This window comes from Dama dama, chromosome 19 (genome assembly GCF_033118175.1).
Source record: "Dama dama isolate Ldn47 chromosome 19, ASM3311817v1, whole genome shotgun sequence".
NCBI lineage: Eukaryota > Metazoa > Chordata > Mammalia > Artiodactyla > Cervidae > Dama > Dama dama.
Window position 1 is genome coordinate 49,844,283 of NC_083699.1, and position 17,964 is coordinate 49,862,246.

The 17,964-nt window shown below is 42.8% G+C and overlaps 1 protein-coding gene across 2 annotated transcripts in view; it reads right to left on the reverse strand.

Annotated features, from left to right (window-relative positions):
• Nucleotides 1–17,964, reverse strand: part of LOC133073477 (kalirin) — a 496,969-nt gene that overhangs the window by 28,374 nt on the left and 450,631 nt on the right. For both annotated transcript variants that reach the window (XM_061166983.1, XM_061166982.1), the window contains exons 27-31: nucleotides 16,611–16,700; nucleotides 12,152–12,244; nucleotides 3,703–3,814; nucleotides 1,722–1,912; nucleotides 1,195–1,296 (exon numbers count right to left, since the gene is read on the reverse strand). In XM_061166983.1, the coding sequence (XP_061022966.1) occupies nucleotides 1,195–1,296; nucleotides 1,722–1,912; nucleotides 3,703–3,814; nucleotides 12,152–12,244; nucleotides 16,611–16,700 (588 nt within the window). The remainder of the gene's footprint in view (nucleotides 1–1,194; nucleotides 1,297–1,721; nucleotides 1,913–3,702; nucleotides 3,815–12,151; nucleotides 12,245–16,610; nucleotides 16,701–17,964) is intronic.

The following is a 17,964-nucleotide window of genomic DNA, read 5'->3' on the forward strand; positions in this document are numbered from 1 at the left end:
CAAATGTTGGAGGGGTTTATTTCTCTGGTTTTATACTTGTGACTTCAATCCCACAGACATGCTTTTCCAACTCCTTGAACAGGGCTCTGACCTCAAGACTCAATGCAAACTTCTACAGGGTCATTTTCAAAGTATTTAATAACTTTGGAGGCACTGACCAACAGCGATATCTGCCCCTGCTGGACCAAGGATTAACCCTTCAGTTACTGGATTGTGGGGAGGTCTGGAGAATACAGAAGGGGCAACAAGGGGGTGTTTGGAGGCAGCAGCCATTTACCAAATGGATATGTAGACCTGGATATACTGGTCTAACTTGAATATACTTATATCTAACCTGGATATAAGTCCAACACCCATATGACTACATAGGCTTGTACTGATTGAGTCACTCCCAGGTTTTAGCCTAGTAAACCTGTTAATTGAAGGCACTGCTATCACTCCCTGAATATCCCATTTGTCTTCATGGACGTCTGTTCAGGTACTTCTTTCTCATGTCAGGCAGCAGCTATGCTGACAATTCAGAGTGAACAAGTGTGAAGCTTGGTCAGGGCTGGCCCATTTCTTCCTTGGTGATGGGCACTTCCCTGAGAAGCATAGGACTGCTAGGTGCACCATGTGCAGGATCTGTCCTCACTAGCATGACCACAAGGGCTGACTTAGTTCCCTGGTTATGGGTACTCTGGGGAGCTGAGGGGACTCCTTAAGGACCCTTCTCAACACCCCTCTCAATCCCAGGCTCGTATGATTCACTAGAGTTTCTAGAATGTAAGGGTCTATATCTCATACACAGTCATCCTCCATAGAGCAGAATACCTTATATGCGGAAGGTGTCCAGGAAAGAAATGTTGAATGAATGTGGAGCATTAAACAAGGTGACTTTTGCCAAAGGTCAGTTGTCATCCTTGCCACTTGAAGTGGCCATATGGACAGAACATATTTAAGTGGGCCCCGCTAAGGCCATTCCTTGCCTTCTTCCCTCCACGCTCCAACAAGGGCCTGGACTTACAGACCAGTAGTCTTTGAGATTTCAGGCTACTTTCATGGTAGAATTTGTGTCTGAACACCCATATGAGGCTGCCCTCCTGAGGGAAGCCCAGAGACCCCAGATTTTAGGCATATCCTGCCCACATCCCTCTAAGCCCCCTTTGGTTACCCCCAACCCTGGTCTTGTGCCCAGCAGAGAGCAATACTTACTTTCAGCACTGTTTTATTGTCTGAGGATGGGGTGCGCCCAGACCACAAGGCGAATTTGCAGGGATCGCCCTCTACGTGTTCGGTCACACCCAGCTCTGAGGTCTGTAGACAGGAAATGCCTGTGAGAGGCGGGGAAGGGGAGGGCGGTGGGAGACTTAGGGCTGGGGTGGGAAGGGAGAGGCAACAGAGAGAGGACCGAGGGAGGGGCTCTGTCAATCAAACTTCAACAGACCGGATGTTCTGTTCTTCTACCCAGGATGAAAGGACCTACAGGCAAGTGCCTGATGAGCAGGTAGCAGGGAGGGAGGGTGAAGAGGGAGGCGCCCAAGCCAACAGGAAGAAGAAAGGTGAACTCTAAGATGCAGAAGTGGGCTGAGGGGGCACTTTCCAATTAGGATGCCTTTCACTTGTCCAGGATGGTGTTGGTATGGCACCACGGGAGAGACGAGCAGAGTGTTCAAGATCCCTTCCTGCCCAAGGGAGCTAGCAAATGGGGAGTCTCGTCTGACCCCACCTGCCCCACCTACCAGTAGCTTGTTCTTGTAAACATATTTCGTGTGTCCTGAAGAGTCTTTGATCTCCTTGCTGAAAACCAAGGAGATCTCAAAGAGGAATAGGTGTCGCTCCCGTCCCTTCCGGATCAGCGACTTGGGGTCCCACACTTGAAAGGCATCTTGTAAAATCAGCTCCCCCTGCACATCCAAGTTCTCGTCGAACCCTGAAAAACACCCGTTTCATCCGTGTAGTTTCTCCACCACATGTGGGTGTTTTGCTCCAGTCCCCTCTTGGAGGCAGGCTTCCTGACAGTGATCCCTCAGCTCCCACAGCACTTTTCTCTCAGGCTGATTCCTGTGGCTCCTGCACACCTAAGAGGAGAGGTCTATGGCACTGGGATCAGACCCCTTTTCTGCCCCAGGTCTCCTCTACCAAACCAATATCAGCGGAATCTCCTGCAGAGCTCCAGAGCAGTCTCCCCTAGCCCACTGCCAGCCAGGACAGCCTGCGAGGGCAAACGCCATCTCTCCTTCTCCCTCCACAGCTCCCACTGTCACTGACCTGGAGCTCAGAATGGGGCTGAGGATACACACTGCCTGCCTGAGTGCCCTCAACTCCACTCCATTTGCTGTCGCTTCATTTCTTCATTTCTTATGCTCCATTCCTAGGACTCTTCCCTTTGATACCTCCTGTACTATGCGGTGCACAAGCCTTCAACAACTTATACTTGTACCATTTTAACTGAGGTTCTGAAGCTTTATTGTGTATAAGAATCACCTGGATTGATTATGAAAACACATATATCTGCCCATTCTTCAATCCCTACAAGACTGGGATTTAGTTGGAGTGGGGTGGAGCCCATGAATTTGCACTTTTAAACAAGTGCTCAGGTGCTGCTGCTGCTGGTCCATAGAGCATACCTGGAGTACCTGGATCCAGAATGCAGGTCAGGGACAGGCTGGAGGAGAAGGTGCTTAGAGAGGGAGACATGCAGGAGAGGGTGTGGGGAGCAGGTATGAACAGAAAAGTAGGAGGTGGAGAAAGTGAGATACCGGGAACAGATTCAGATAGCCAGTGCTCAGTCTGGAGAAGGTAATCATGGCTCCCCTGCATGAAGAAGTGGGCTTCCTGTGGTAAGGGTGGCTAAGATATACTGAAACCAGACCAAGTGTTTGGCAGTGTTGGGGTAAGGGATAGGGAAGGAAAAGTGGTAGGAGGGATGGTCCCAAAGAGAGGAATACCCCCACAGGGTTACTATGTACAACAAAGAAAACTTGTCTCCCTTATCTCACCTGTTTGCCAGCCCAGGTTGGGATATGGAATATTAACTCATCTAATAGTTTTGACCATGGCTGCTCTGGCCTCATCTGCTGGGTTTTGTGGTGTTGGGAGTGCTTTATTGTCTCACTCTGCCAGGTTTCTGGGTCTCTAGAACATGGTTCCAGCGGACTGAGGAGCTTTGACAAAGTTCCATCAGTTTTATCTGGCTGGACTTTACTCACCTGCTATGAATGGGTGAGGGTAGTTGCACACTGACATGAATGTACTTAATGCCACTGAATTGTACACTTAAAAATGGTTAATATGGTAAACTTTATGTTATATATATTTTAGAAGAATAAAAAAGAGAGAAGGACAAGGCTAAAGACAGTGTGTGTGTATGTACAGGATTTCTGCTTATTATGATGACACGTGCGATGCAGATGAGCAGGACTGCTATGGGTCAGGGTTTTCACACCTTTACAGTAAGGATGATGATGGCTTGTCCTACTCTGCCTCTCAGGCAGCAAGTTGTCCACATATCTGATGCAACACAGGCCTGGGGCTACCTGAAGGCAGGTGATAGCTGAGCTGGCCCCTGTGGATCTCCTCTCACACTTCCCCAGGACCTATGGAACAACTTTCTTCCAGCCTGGCCCTCTGCATGACTTCATACCACTTCCATCTCATGACATAAGTTCCACAGTTTTAGGAAAGGAGGAGGCTCCCCTGGGAGGTTAAGTGCACAGCTACCTTCCAGCATGCTGACGTGCATGGCGTCATTGGCTTTCTTTGGGACACTAAGCATCACCTCCAGGCCATCCTTGAGCTCCCCTTTTCCTTCTTCACAGCAAGTTAAAAGTTCCTGTGAAAAAGGTCCAGACACAATTAGAACAGTTTCCCCCAACTTCCCCAGCCTCCCACTATTTAACCCCTCAAGGCAATTATATACCAGTTCCTCAAGGAATTATGTGCTGTTTGCTTAGTCATTTAGTTCTGTCCAACTCTTTATGATCCCACGGACTGTAGTCCACCAGGCTCCTCTGTCCATGGGGATTCTCTGGGCAAGAATACTGGAGTGGGTTGTCATGCCCTCCTTTAGGGGATCTTCCCAACCCAGGGATTGAACACAGGTCTCCCACATTGCATGTGGATTCTTTACTCTCTGAGCCACCAGGGAAGCTAGCTTCATTGTCTGTAATAGTCCCCTCTGGGGACTCCTCTGGGGTGGAGAGGTTATCACCAAACAATTCAACCACCATGTTTTTCCCAGACTGAGCTTCCTCAGCTCAATCTAATCCAACCAACTCAACCCAACTCCCAAATGACTGGCACTAGAAGTGAGCAATGAGGGTATTCTCTGTCACTTGACTAACCTGGAGGTCAGGGAATACCCCTGGCAAAACATACAAACAGAGGTGCAGTACTATGCGATCATAAAGAGGACACACAGCACTCATACATCACTGCATGCCAACTTCCAGCACCACTTTTATTGACACACCTCTACCATCTGAATGACTTCTTTCACACTGGGAACAACCAGGGATTATGGAAAGTATAGGTTTATAGCTTTTCAGAGTCCTAAAAGATTTTAGATTATATGTATCAGAAGTCGGCCCAGGGCCAACAGATAGGATCATAGATTAGTCCCTGGATTGTCAAATGAGGACACTGTGCTCAAGAGGGACATGGGTTTTACCCAGGTTATAGAACTCATTGGAGGAGGCCATGTAGAGGCTTGAATCCAGGTCTCTTGAATCCAAATCCAGTACTCCATCCACCATGCCAACCTGTCTTCCCCCTGTCCTCCTGGACCATGGTCTCTCTTTAACTTCTCCATTGGAGACTAGGTCTTTACCTTTTCCATAAAAGATATATAATATCTGGTTGATGGAGAAAAGATAATTTCCAACTATCTTAGTAAACATAAAGACCACTCGAAATGATTTCACTCAAACCAGAGGAATGCTGGCTTTCGCTTTTCCTATCAGGGTTATCATATCTTGCTCACTTTGACACTGGAAAGGAAGAAGTTAAGCAATAGATCTACAAACCATACTTTCTCTTTCTGGGGAGGGAGAAGGCAGGGAACGGGTGGATGGGTGGGGATGCACTTCCAGGAAAGAAAGAAGTTGACAAGACCAAACTTTATAAACACATCAATGACAGACCTCCTGACAAACTAATGGTACCTGCTAGCAGGAGACTCCTTACTTATGGTGTGCTTTTAGTAGGATCTGTCTGGCCTGTCTATGACTTCTTATGGTAAACAAACCTACAATCAGTGGCTCCCTGGAAAGTATCAAATAAGTCACACAATTAAGTAAAAAGTGATTACATTTAATGATGAAATGGCTCTCTTCAGGGTAAATAATAGGATGCAACATACATTATTTAGAAACTTTGCATGGTAATCAAGATCACAGCATATCCTGATGTTGTAAGAAATGTCTTGGAGCTTTTGGTGGTCCTGGACTTCTGTGTTTTATCTTTGTCTTGGATTATCTGTATCTTTGAAATTATTAGTAAAGCAAGATATCTGATTAGTGATCATTTGATACGAAAATCCAAGTCTTTGTGTTACCTTGGATACATTCCCACATGAAGAAGGGAGCTCTGAGTGTCCAAAGAAGAGATAAATTGCCTAGAGCAGATGCTTGGGAGGTAGATAAGATCAGTTCTCAGCTCTGTCTTTGGTTCCAGTCAGTGTAATAGCATCACTGTTCAGAAAGTTGCATTTACTTCTGCCAACCTTAAGTTCTCTTCCCTTACCTAATTTTAACCCTCCCGACCTGTTCTCACATATCATCAAAGGAATTTCTAGGCAGAAACATAAGAGAGAACTAAGAAATATGCTACAGTTTGTAACAGAAACACCAATTACTTTAACCTCCCAAAGCAATTTGGCATGTCCACCAACCAACCAGCAAAACCAATGAGTTCTCCTCAGATCTCTGCTATAGTTTATGAAATGGAGAAAGCTCCACATTTAATTTAGACTGAAAAGGACAGCTGTAGAAGATTTACACAGAGAATATTGAACACTCTGACTTTCACTTTTATCCAACACCTAAAGGGAGGAACTCCAGAGGATAATGATAATTAAATATCAATTTACTTGGAATAAAGCTGACTTTAATGAGAAAATAAATCCTATATTATTTATTTATAGTAAAAGCTCAGCAAACTATTTTTCTTTTATTCAGCAAGCATTTGGCTACAAGCACATTTGAAAGAGGTCAAAATTATCTTACTATGTCTTCTTTTCCCCAATAACTTTAAAACATTTCTACAACAAATTCCCCCTACTTTACTGTCTTCTTTCTCAGTTACCCGCATAGTCCTCTCTTTCTAAAACATCTAATCACAGAGTGAAAGCCCAGAGCCCACCCTTCCATCTGCCTAAAGCAAAATATAGGGCAGCCTATCCATCCTCCACACCTTTCCCTTGTCCAAGGCACAAAATTCATCCTAGGAACTTTAGTCTTAGGGATTAACAGGGAGGGGTGAAAACCTATATTTCTCTTAGAACTGGGGCTTAATTGACTGGAGACCCTGGCAGTGTGAACGGGTGAGTCAGTTTTATTTTATTTTTCAAAAATTCACAACCCCACCATTTCCTGAAAAGGCTTTGGAAATACTTAAATTTGAAAACTACAAAAATAAAAAAAAATCTTCTTGCATAAAAATAATCATTTAGAAGGTTCATACATTATGTGGGCTAGGGAAGGAGAGGATAATTATATACAATTGTTATTGTTGCTATTTAGTTGCTAAGTTGTGTCTGACTCTTTTGTGACCCCATGGGCTGTAGCCAGATACCTCTGTCCATGGGATTTCCCAGGCAAGAATAATGGAGTCGGTTGTCATTTCTTCCTCCAGGGGATCTTCTCGACCTAGGGATCAAACCTGAGTCTCCTACATTGACAGGTGGATTCTTTACCACTGAGCCACCAGGGAAGCCCAACAGTACAGTACTTTTCATTTAAATCTATAATCCTGCTCCATCCAACTGCCCATTCATTATGCTTACTCAAATGTTTTGTCAGAATCCAAGATATAAGATTGTTGCCCACCTCTGGGGTAAGAAGAAACTCCTGTAAGTAACCATAAAACTAGACACTATCTGACAGTCAAAGGCAAAGAAGGACCTCAAGTTCTTGTGATTAAAGATCAGAGACATTACTTCGCCAAAGAAGGTCCACCTAGTCAAAGCTATGGTTTTTCCAGTAGTCATGTTTGGATGTGAGAGTTGGACTATAAAGAGAGCTGAGCACTGAAGAATTGGTGCTTCTGAACTGTGGTGTTGGAGAAGACTCTTGAGAGTCCCTGGGACTGCAAGGAGATTCAACCAGTCCATCCTAAAGGAGATCAGTCTTGGGTGTTCATGGGAAGGACTGATGCTGAAGCTCCAATACTTTGGCCACCTGGTGTGAAGAGCTGACTCATTGGAAAAGACCCTGGTGCTGGGAAAGATTGAAGGCTGGAGGAGAAGGGGATGATTGAGGATGAGATGGTTGGATGGCATCACTGACTCAATGGACATGAGTTTGAGTAAACTCTGGGACTTGGTGATGGACAGGGAGGCTTGGCGTGCCGCGGTCCATGGGGTCGCAAACAGTTGGACACGACTGAGCGACTGAACTGACTGACTGACTGGCATACCAATTTTTCAGGAAAGAATATCCATGCCCTACTCTGAGATCTTAAGAGAATTTTTGTGAGTCTTTATATAAGAAACTTCAAAAACAGAATGGCATCTTCAAAGTTCTACCCAAACAGTTGTGATGGTCTACACATAGTTATTTCTGACACTAGTCCTCAAAAAAGGCCAAAGGCATGGATGCCCTGTGGTGATTCTCTAAGTCATTTTCTTCAGGGTTGGGAGACTGGAGTGTCTGGAAGTGAAGTCCTGGAGTTGAGGAAGGTGAAGGTTTGAAGGACGGGGCTGAAGAATAGGGATGATGTAGGACCTGGCCCTAACCCAGAAGGGAGAAGAGAGGTTGGGGCATGGCTCACTGCTGCTACCACTCTTCTCATCACAGAACTACAAGTGCTAACTCAGTAGGACACCACAGACAGGAAAGGCGGGCGCACTTCAACATGACTAGAATCTAGATTTGAAACTAGACTGGTTTTCAGGTTTACTGAAGCAGCTAGGAAATGTGAGGTTCAGCAAGCATCTCATAAAACTGAATTTCATCAGAGTTTCTCTAGAACTATACTACTTATGACATGCTTCTCACTATCCTTTCTTGCATCTGAGAAGAGACCAGCAGTATAGTCAAACTTAGGGAAAACTCCACCCTTACACATCAAGAGTTAATGTAGATATAGAGACAGTTATATAACTGTCTATGATATCGACTTCCCAGGCTTTCTTTGAGAAATGTCATGTTTTCAGACTGTTAGTGTACTCTTCTCTGAGAAGAATCAGCCCAAATCAAATAGTATTTTATATAATTTGATGATTTGACTCTTAAAGAAGAGGGTTTGGAGAAAAAACATATCTCCTGGTTGACTCCAGAAGAACCCCCAACACATAAAAGCCTATAGATACAGAGTGTCATTGTGTCTTTGTTTGTACTTTCTTTTTTTCTTTTTCCATTTATTTTTATTAGTTGGAGGCTAATTACTTTACAATATTGTAGTGGTTTTTGCCATACATTGACATGAATCAGCCATGGATTTACATGTATTCCCCATCCTGATCCCGCCTCCCACCTCCCTCCCACCCCATCCCTCTGGGTCTTCCCAGTGCACCAGCCCTGAGCACTTGTCTCATGCATCCAACCTGGGCTGGCGATCTGTTTCACACTTGATAATATACATGTTTCAATGCTATTCTCTCAGATCATCCTACCCTCGCCTTCTCCCATAGAGTCCAAAAGTCTGTTCTATACATCTGTGTCTCTTTTTCTGTTTTGCATATAGGGTTATCGTTACCATCTTTTTAAATTCCATATATATGCGTTTGTATACTGTATTGGTGTTTATCTTCCTGGCTTACTTCACTCTGTATAATGGGCTCCCAGTTTCATCCATCTCATTAGAACTGATTCAATGTATTCTTTTTAATGACTGAGTAATAGTCCATTGTGTATATGTACCATAGCTTTCTTATCCATTGGTCTGCTGATGGGCATCTAGGTTGCTTCCATGTTCTGGCTATTATAAACAGTGCTGCGATGAACATTGGGGTGCACGTGTCTCTTTCAGCTCTGGTTTCCTTGGTGTGTATGCCCAGGAGTGGGATTGCTGGGTCATATGGCAGTTCTATTTCCAGTTTTTTAAGAAATCTCCACACTGTTCTCCATAGCGGCTGTACTAGTTTGCATTCCCACCAACAGTGTAAAAGGGTTCCCTTTTCTCCACACCCTCTCCAGCGTTTATTGCTTGTAGACTTTTGGATAGCAGCCATTCTGACTGGCATGTAATGGTACCTCACTGTGGTTTTGATTTGCATTTCTCTGATAATGAGTGATGTTGAGCATCTTTTCATGTGTTTGTTAGCCATCTGTATGTCTCCTTTGGAGAAATGTCTGTTTAGTTCTTCAGCCCATTTTTTAATTGTGTCATTTATTTTTCTGGAATTGAGCTGCAGGAGTTGCTTGTATATTTTTGAGATTAATCCTTTGTCTGTTTCTTCATTTGCTATTATTTTCTCCCATTCTGAAGGCTGTCTTTTCACCTTGCTTATAGTTTTCTTTGTTGTGAAAAAGCTTTTAAGTTTAATTAGGTCCCATTTGTTTATTTTTTATTTTATTTCCAATATTCTGGGAGGTGGGTCATAGAGGATCCTGCTGTGATTTATGTCAGAGAGTGTTTTGCCTATGTTCTCCTCTAGGAGTTTTATAGTTTCTGGTCTTACATTTAGATCTTTAATCCATTTTTAGTTTATTTTTGTGTATGGTGTTAGAAAGTGTTCTAGTTTCATTCTTTTACAAGTGGTTGACCAGTTTTCCCAGCACCACTTGTTAAAGAGGTTGTCTTTTTTCCATTGTATATTCTTGCCTCCTTTGTCGAAGATAAGGTGTCCATAGATACGTGGATTTACTTCTGGGCTTTCTATTTTGTTACATTGATCTATATTTCTGTCTTTGTGCCAGCACCATACTGTCTTGATGACTGTGGCTTTGTAGTAGAGCCTGAAGTCAGGCAGGTTGATTCCTCCAGTTCCATTCTTCTTTCTCAAGGAGAAGAGGGCAGCAGAGGATGAGAAGGCTGGACAGCATCACCAACTCAATGGACATGAACTTGGGCAAACTCCGGGAGATAGTGAGGGACAGGGAGGCCTGGTGTGCTGCAGTCCATGGGCTCGCAAAGAGTTGGACACAACAACTGAACCACAATAGCATGTTTATATTTTTCAAATATAATTTTAGGTAAAAGTTCCCAATGAATGTATTGGTTTGTCTTCTGAAAACCATGCACCAAAAAATACTAAGCAATTAAACAGTTTAACATTCAGTGTTAAATTAAAAAATAAAAAAAGAACAACTCATGCAAAAAAAAAAAAAAGACTGCTTTGGTTATTTGAGATTTTTTGTATTTCCATACAAATTGTGAAATTATTTGTTCTAGTTCTGTGAAAAATACCGTTGGTAGCTTGACAGGGATTGCATTGAATCTACAGATTGCTTTGGGTAGTATACTCATTTTCACAATATTGATTCTTCCAATCCATGAACATGGTATATTTCTCCATCTATTTGTGTCCTCTTTGATTTCTTTCATCAGTGTTTTATAGTTTTCTATGTATAGATCTTTGTTTCTTTAGGTAGATATACTCCTAAGTATTTTATTCTTTTTGTTGCAATGGTGAATGGTATTGTTTCCTTAACTTCTCTTTCTGTTTTCTCATTGTTAATGTATAGGAATGTAAGGGATTTCTGTGTGTTAATTTTATATCCTGCAACTTTACTATATTCATTGATTAGCTCTAGTAATTTTCCGGTAGAGTCTTTAGGGTTTTCTATGTAGAGGATCATGTCATCTGCAAACAGTGTGAGTTTTACTTCTTCTTTTCCTATCTGGATTCCTTTTATTTCTTTTTCTGCTCTGATTGCTGTGGCCAACACTTCCAAAACTATGTTGAATAGTAATGGAACAATTCTTAGAAAAGTATAACTTTCCAAAACTGAACCAGGAAGAAACAGAAGATCTTAACAGACCCATCACAAGCATGGAAATTGAAACTGTAATCAGAAATCTTCCAGCAAATAAAAGCCTGGGACCAGATGGCTTCACAGCTGAATTCTACCAAAAATTTAGAGAAGAGCTAACACCTATCTTACTCAAACTCTTCCAGAAAATTGCAGAAGAAGGTAAACTTCCAAACGCATTTTATGAGGCCACCATCACCCTAATACCAAAACCAGACAAAGATGCCACATAAAAAGAAAACTATAGGCCAATATCACTGATGAACATAGACACAAAAATCCTTAACAAAATTTTAGCAAACAGAATCCAACAACATATTAAAAAGATCAAACATCATGACCAAGTGGGCTTTATCCCAGGAATGCAAGAATTCTTTAATATCTGCAAATCAATCAATGTAATACACCACATTAACAAATTGAAAGATAAAAACCATATGATTATCTCAATAGATGCAGAAAAACCCTTTGACAAAATTCAACATCCATTTATGATAAAAACTCTCCAGAAAGCAGGAATAGAAGGAACATACCTCAACATAATAAAAGCTATATATGTATGTACTTTCAAACTATTTCCTCTTTAAAATCTCCTAGACAAACACATAGGTGCTGCCCTAGGCCTCCACTGCCCAGGTTGGCACTGCCCCTAAGACCTTGATCCTGGATCCTACTGAGCAAGGGCCTCCAGGAGGAATTTGCCCAGAAGGGAAGGATGGCAGAGTCTCTGTGTACCCACCATTGTCTGAGGTAGCAGTCACTAATTGCTGTGCAGTGGTGGGTGCATATGAAAACAATCACAATCCATCCCTGCTTCCATTTCTCCTCTTTCCCCCAAAATAAGGATGTGGGATTTCATGGGATAGAACATGCAATTTGGAGCCAGCAATGGCAGTGTGGGCTCATTTCTGAAGTTCTGCTCCAGGCAGAGGAAATGTCTTCAGGTAGAAGCTTTCCCATGCCTGGGCAAAGCTAGGATTCCCTGGACCCGGTTGGCAGTGTGGTCAGGGTGACATAGAGGTGAGGGGAGGTACCTTCAGGAGCAGCTGGTACTTGGTAATCCTCTGGACGGGCTTAATTAGGTAGGAAGAAATGGAGTTGGCCAGACCGTGCCGCTGCTGTATCTCCTACAGGGATGAGACCGGACACTGTTAGACACAGGGGGACCTGTGCGCATATGTGTTCTGGGAGGAGGTGGGCAGGGTTAAGGACAGAGGAGAAAAGAAAAGGTATAAAATGATTAGAAATTATTCTAGGGGAATAGATAAAGGGAGAATGTATAAACCAAAACACACAGGAAATAATCATAGTATCTTTAGATGATAAGGAGTGCCTGAGCAGTAGAGAGGATCACACCTAGATTCTGGAAAAAATGAAAATACAGTTAGATAAGCAAGATGTACATAGGTCATTGATGGTGTAGAGCTAAAAGAATGAATTAGGGTTTGATGGTGAGTTTTTCAAGGGCAAAGTGTCGCAGATCTTATATAGAAGAAAAACATGGTGAAAACAATGTTTCAGAAAGACTCATATAAGCCTAATAGCAACACAGAGAGTAGAGGTTGGGAAACAGACACAGAGACCAGTCCAGAGATTATTGCAGAAATCTAAGTGTTTAAAAATAGAATTACCATCAATCCAATAATTCCATTCCTAGGCATATACCCAACAGAAATAAAAACATATGTCCACACAAAAACTGCTGCAAAATATTCATAGTAGTATTATTTTTTAAGAGTAGTGAAAAGGTGGGCACAACCCAAATGTCCATCAATTGATGAGTGAAGAAACAAAATTTATTATAGTCATACAATAGAGTATTTTTTTGGCTGTAAAACAGAATGAAATACTGAGACATGCTACAACATAGATGAACCTTGAAAGCTTTATGTTAAGTGAAAGAAGTCAGTCACAAAAGAACACATATCATTCCATTTTTAAATGAAATGTCCAGAAGAGGAAATCCATAGAGATAGAAAATAGACTGTCAGTTGCTCAGAACTGAGGTGCAGGGAGGATGAGGTGGAGAGTGATGGCTAAAGGGTGTGGGGTTGCCTTATGAGGTGATGAAAATGCTCTAAAATTGACTGTGAGGATGGCTGCACATGTCTGTGAAGGTACAAAAACAAACTATACCCTTTACATACATCTATATCTACAGATGTGTAATGTAGGGGCTTGCCATAAATGAAGGTTAGTGAGCACAAAGCATCAGGAGAATTACAAGAAACATCTTAAACCTAGACAAAGTAGGACTTGTTATGGGCCACGAAGGAACGTGAAGAAAAGGGAATAATAATAATAATAAACCATTCCATTTTCCTCCAACTATCCCAGAAGGTGGCAATTTTCTCACTCATTTGCCTCCTCCCTAGAGGTGTATGTTTATATCAGGACTTGTTCAAGGAAAATGGGCAAAACAGCTGGCAGGCTGACCCTATCTGGGCAAATGAACAGTTTGAGCTTATCTGGGGCCTTGGCAGGAGAGCTCAGGCAATAAGGCACTTTGACTGGCTTCCCTCTCTGACAAGATGCCGAGTTCCAGGAAGGCTTCATGTGGAGAATAAGGAAAGGGTGGTGTCCAGTGGCTAGGTCAGCCAACCAAGCTTAGTAATCAACAGGGTACCAGTCATCACAGCCTCACAGCTCTCACGTCTGGTGTAGAAAATGCTGGATCATGTCAATGTGTGGGCCTTTCCAGTACTTAAATTTTCTCTGCTATCTTTACAATAATGGATAACAGGGCTGTCTTTATTGGAGGTTTATCTCTGATAGAAGGAGGGCCTAAAGTAGATGGTCTCTAAGTATAGAATTTAGGGAAACTCTTCTGATGGGAGGGAAAAAGCTACAAAGATGATGCTTTCTGGAATACTTAGGGAACCATCAGGAGAGTTTGCTGCCCTCTCTCTCCACCTCCAGGCCAAGCTCCAGGAACTCCTACTGGACTGGTTTTCTGGCTTGCATTGGCCTCCCCAACTAATGTACAGGCTCATCAGGCATGATGTTGGAAATGGGGGGTAGGGTGTAAAATGGGGTATGTCCAACTTATAAATCAAAGCCTAGAAATTGGCTAGAAACAAGAATATGAGGAATGCAGGATGAGAGGAAAATGCAGTTTAGCACCAGACACTGTAACATGTGAAAAATGAACCAGGCAAACCATGAGTCAACCTCCTAAGGAGCTCACAAAAGGCATAGTATGGCATTTGTAACCTGTCAAAAGGCAGATGGTTACAAATGCCATAAAGAGACAAAGTATACTGCACACAAAGAGAAAGTCAAGGATTCATATAGGAAGCAACACATGACTGTGACCGTTTAAGTATAGGAAGACTTCTAAGAGTGTCTATGTGTGCCTGTGTGCAGTGTGTGCAAAGGGCTCACAGTCTATCCTAGGCAGTGAGAATAGTATGAGCAAAGACAAGGAGGCAGATGAGTCTGCAGCCTGCTCAGAGCATAGGATATGTATGTTCAGAAAAATGTGAAGTGGAAGACAGGACACAGTGCATTTAAAACTTCAAAAAGACTCTTCTAGATACTATTGATTAAAAAAAAAAAACCAGAAATATCTTAAGAGAAATACATTATTAAGGAGAGAGAATAGCAGTATAGGGCATCCAAAATGATACCCAGTAACTTCTGATACCAAGTCAGAGAAGTACTTTTCTTGAGTTTTCAGTTTAAACAAAACCTCACAAATTTCACTTTGGGACCATTTCCATAGTGATACTCCATCTTTAAAAATCATGTCTGTTTTTTCTTGTCTGGCTTTCACCCATTCAAGTATTATTCCTTCACTGAGCAACAAGACACTTGTAGGATCATTTCTGTTACAGCAGGTCAGGCTAGAAAGATGCTCAGAGAAGGATTATTTTGTAAACTTGAGTATGGGAACCATGTTTGAATGTCTGAGACTCCATGGGACCTGGCACATTATCTTGCCTATAGTAGACATTCAAATATTTAGAGAAGGAATGAGTAGGCAGAAAGTTAGACTGATAGACACTTAAAATTTTCTGAATTTCAAGTGTTTGTCACTTCTGATGTGACTATCAGAATGGCCATCACTGTTATCACCTATCTCTCATTGAACTTCACTTTTTTAGTCTCATTTCTTTTCTCCCCCTTGTTCTTCCCATGCATCCTGCAGTGACCCATTTGATTCTGTTCATGTTATTGCCAATAAGTCACTCTCTGGGGACCAGTATCATATACACATCATTTGCCAATAGGACTGTGTGCTCACCCAAAACCAGAGGACCTGACAAGGCACATCAGCTCTGAATCTCCTCTTGGCTTCCACTACAGAACAAGTGCTTGACCCTGGCTGCACTTTACTCTCATCTGGAAATGTTTAAAAATCTCAATGCCCAGGGCAAATCCAGGCTGATCATAACACAATCAGGGCTGGGACTAGAACCAGCACTTTTCATAGCTCTAAGGTGATTCCAAGGGGCAGTCAAGGTTGAAATAATTGTATCAGAGTAGTTAGTGATTCTCAAACTTGAGTGGGCATCAGAGTCACCTGGAGGGCTCCTTAAAACTCAAAGATTGTTTCATTCCAGCCCTGGGGATTCTGATTCAATAGATCTGGAGCAGTGTACAAAATAGGCATTTCTAACAAGTTCTCAGGTGATGACGATGTAGCTGGGCTGAGACCACACTTTGAGAAGTCCTGCATTTGAGAGCTATATAGGTGACTCAGATGATAAAGAATCCACCTGCAATGTGGGAGACCTGGGTTTGATCCCCGGGATGGGAAGATCCCCTGGAGGAGGGCATGGCAACCCACACGAGTATTCTTGTCTGGAGAATCCCCATGGACAGAGACAGGAGGGCTACAGTCCACGGGGTCACAAAGAGTTGGACATGACTGAGCGACTAAGCACGCGCGCACACACACGCAGAAGTGGAACATCTTAACTGGCACCTGCTCCCCAGCACGCCTCTCCTCCACACGAGACTTGTGGCCAGCTAGATTGGCTGCTGCGTGCTTAGCTGCTCGCTGTGTCAGACTCTTTGCTACTCCATGATGCCGAGACATGCAGGCAAATGTGCCTTATCAGAAACCACAGCACTTGAGATGGGATGAAGTAAAACACAACATTGTTGTTTTGTTGTTTATGAGTCCTGTCCAACTCTTTTGCAACCCCATGAACTGTAGCCCTCCAGGTTCCTCTTCCATGGGATTTCCCAGGGAAGAATACTGGAGTGAGTTGCCATTTTCTTCTCTAGGGGATCTTCTTGACTTGGGGATCAAACCTGCGTCTTCTGCTTGGCACATGGATTCTTTACCAGTGAGCCACCAGGGAAGCCCAAAACAAAAGATAAACAGTGGTTTTGGTTTCTTCCATGTTTTATCTATGAGAGAGAGGACTGGGAGGCCAGTAAAGAAAAATAAGGAACAGAGGATAGTTAGAAACCCATAATCTCAAAGTAGAAAAGCATTCCACCTGCTCATCAGTGGCTCAAGAATGGAAATTCACAGCTTACATCAAAGAAGGTGCCTGCATGCTCCAGGATCAGCTGGTTGGAATCAGGCTTGTTTTTACAGTAGGTGACGTACATCTGAAATTTGTCTGCCTAAAAAAACAAAAATAATAATAGATCAGCATCCATTAGTTGCTCCCTGCTCTTGACTGTGCCATCAAGTGCTGTGCAGTTAAACCCTCAGATATTGCCTGGTACAGACAATCCTGTGGCAAATGTCCTGGGCTCATAGGCCTGTGCTACCCTAATAAACTTGGGGATACTTTTTTTCCTATCAGTAGGGGAAGAGAACTCACTGAAAGAAAGTTCATTTTAAAACCAGTCTGTACTAGATAGAATTAAAAAATCAATTTACAAATCATAATATGTCCTGAAGCTGGACAGAATTTATTGAGTGAGTATCCCCCTTTTGGCGTTACCTATAATTTGCTTCCCATCTTGAAAAATGAGAGCATTTGCTTTAAAAACGAAAAGTCAAAGAATGAAAATGAAGTGTAATCTCAGAGGGAGATCTGCTCATACTCTAAATGTCCCCATGGGGGCAGTTTCTAGGGCATGTCAAGCAACTGTGCCACCATCCCACATGTGCCAGAAGCAATGATGGGGGAAAAGGAAAGTAGGGTGACCCTTAGGGGGGGTCCTAAGTGAATCCTAAACAGTGAATCCTAAACAGATTGCTAATTCAAGTCAGGAATCCAATGGCTTGGTAAAAATTCATTTCTTATGTCTTTGGCATCTTCTGGGTTAGTGCTTCATAGCCTCTCCACTGGGAAAGTTACGTGTACTTTGGCCACCAAGCTCTTTTCCCAACTGTGAAATACTCCCCATCCCAATGCCTGCATAACATTGGGGATGTCCTCTTCTAAAAAAGAAGCCTAACTATGTGCTAATTATAGCAGGTTTCACTTATGCCAGCAGTTTCCCAAGTACTCTATACATATTAACTCATTTGATCCTTATGAGAACCCTGTGTGATGAGTTCTTTTATTATCAACCCACTTAACAGGTATGAAAATAGTGGCATGAGGTTGGTTGCTGCTGTTTAGTCGCTAAGTCATGTCTGACTCTTGCAACCCCACAGACTGTAGCCTGCCAGGTTCCTCTGTCCATGGGATCTTCCAGGCAAGAATACTGGAGTGGGTTGCCATTTCTTTTTCTCCAGGGCATCTTCCTGACCCAGGGAGAGAACCTGTGTCTCCTGCATTGGCAGGTAGATTCTTTACCACTGAGCCACATGAGAAGTCCATAACGTAGGTTAGGTCACTTTAAATTCAGAAAGCAGTGGAGCCCAGGCAAACTGACTTGAAGCTTCTTGGTCATAACTCTTGACATTCAATACATGGCAACTCTTTCTACC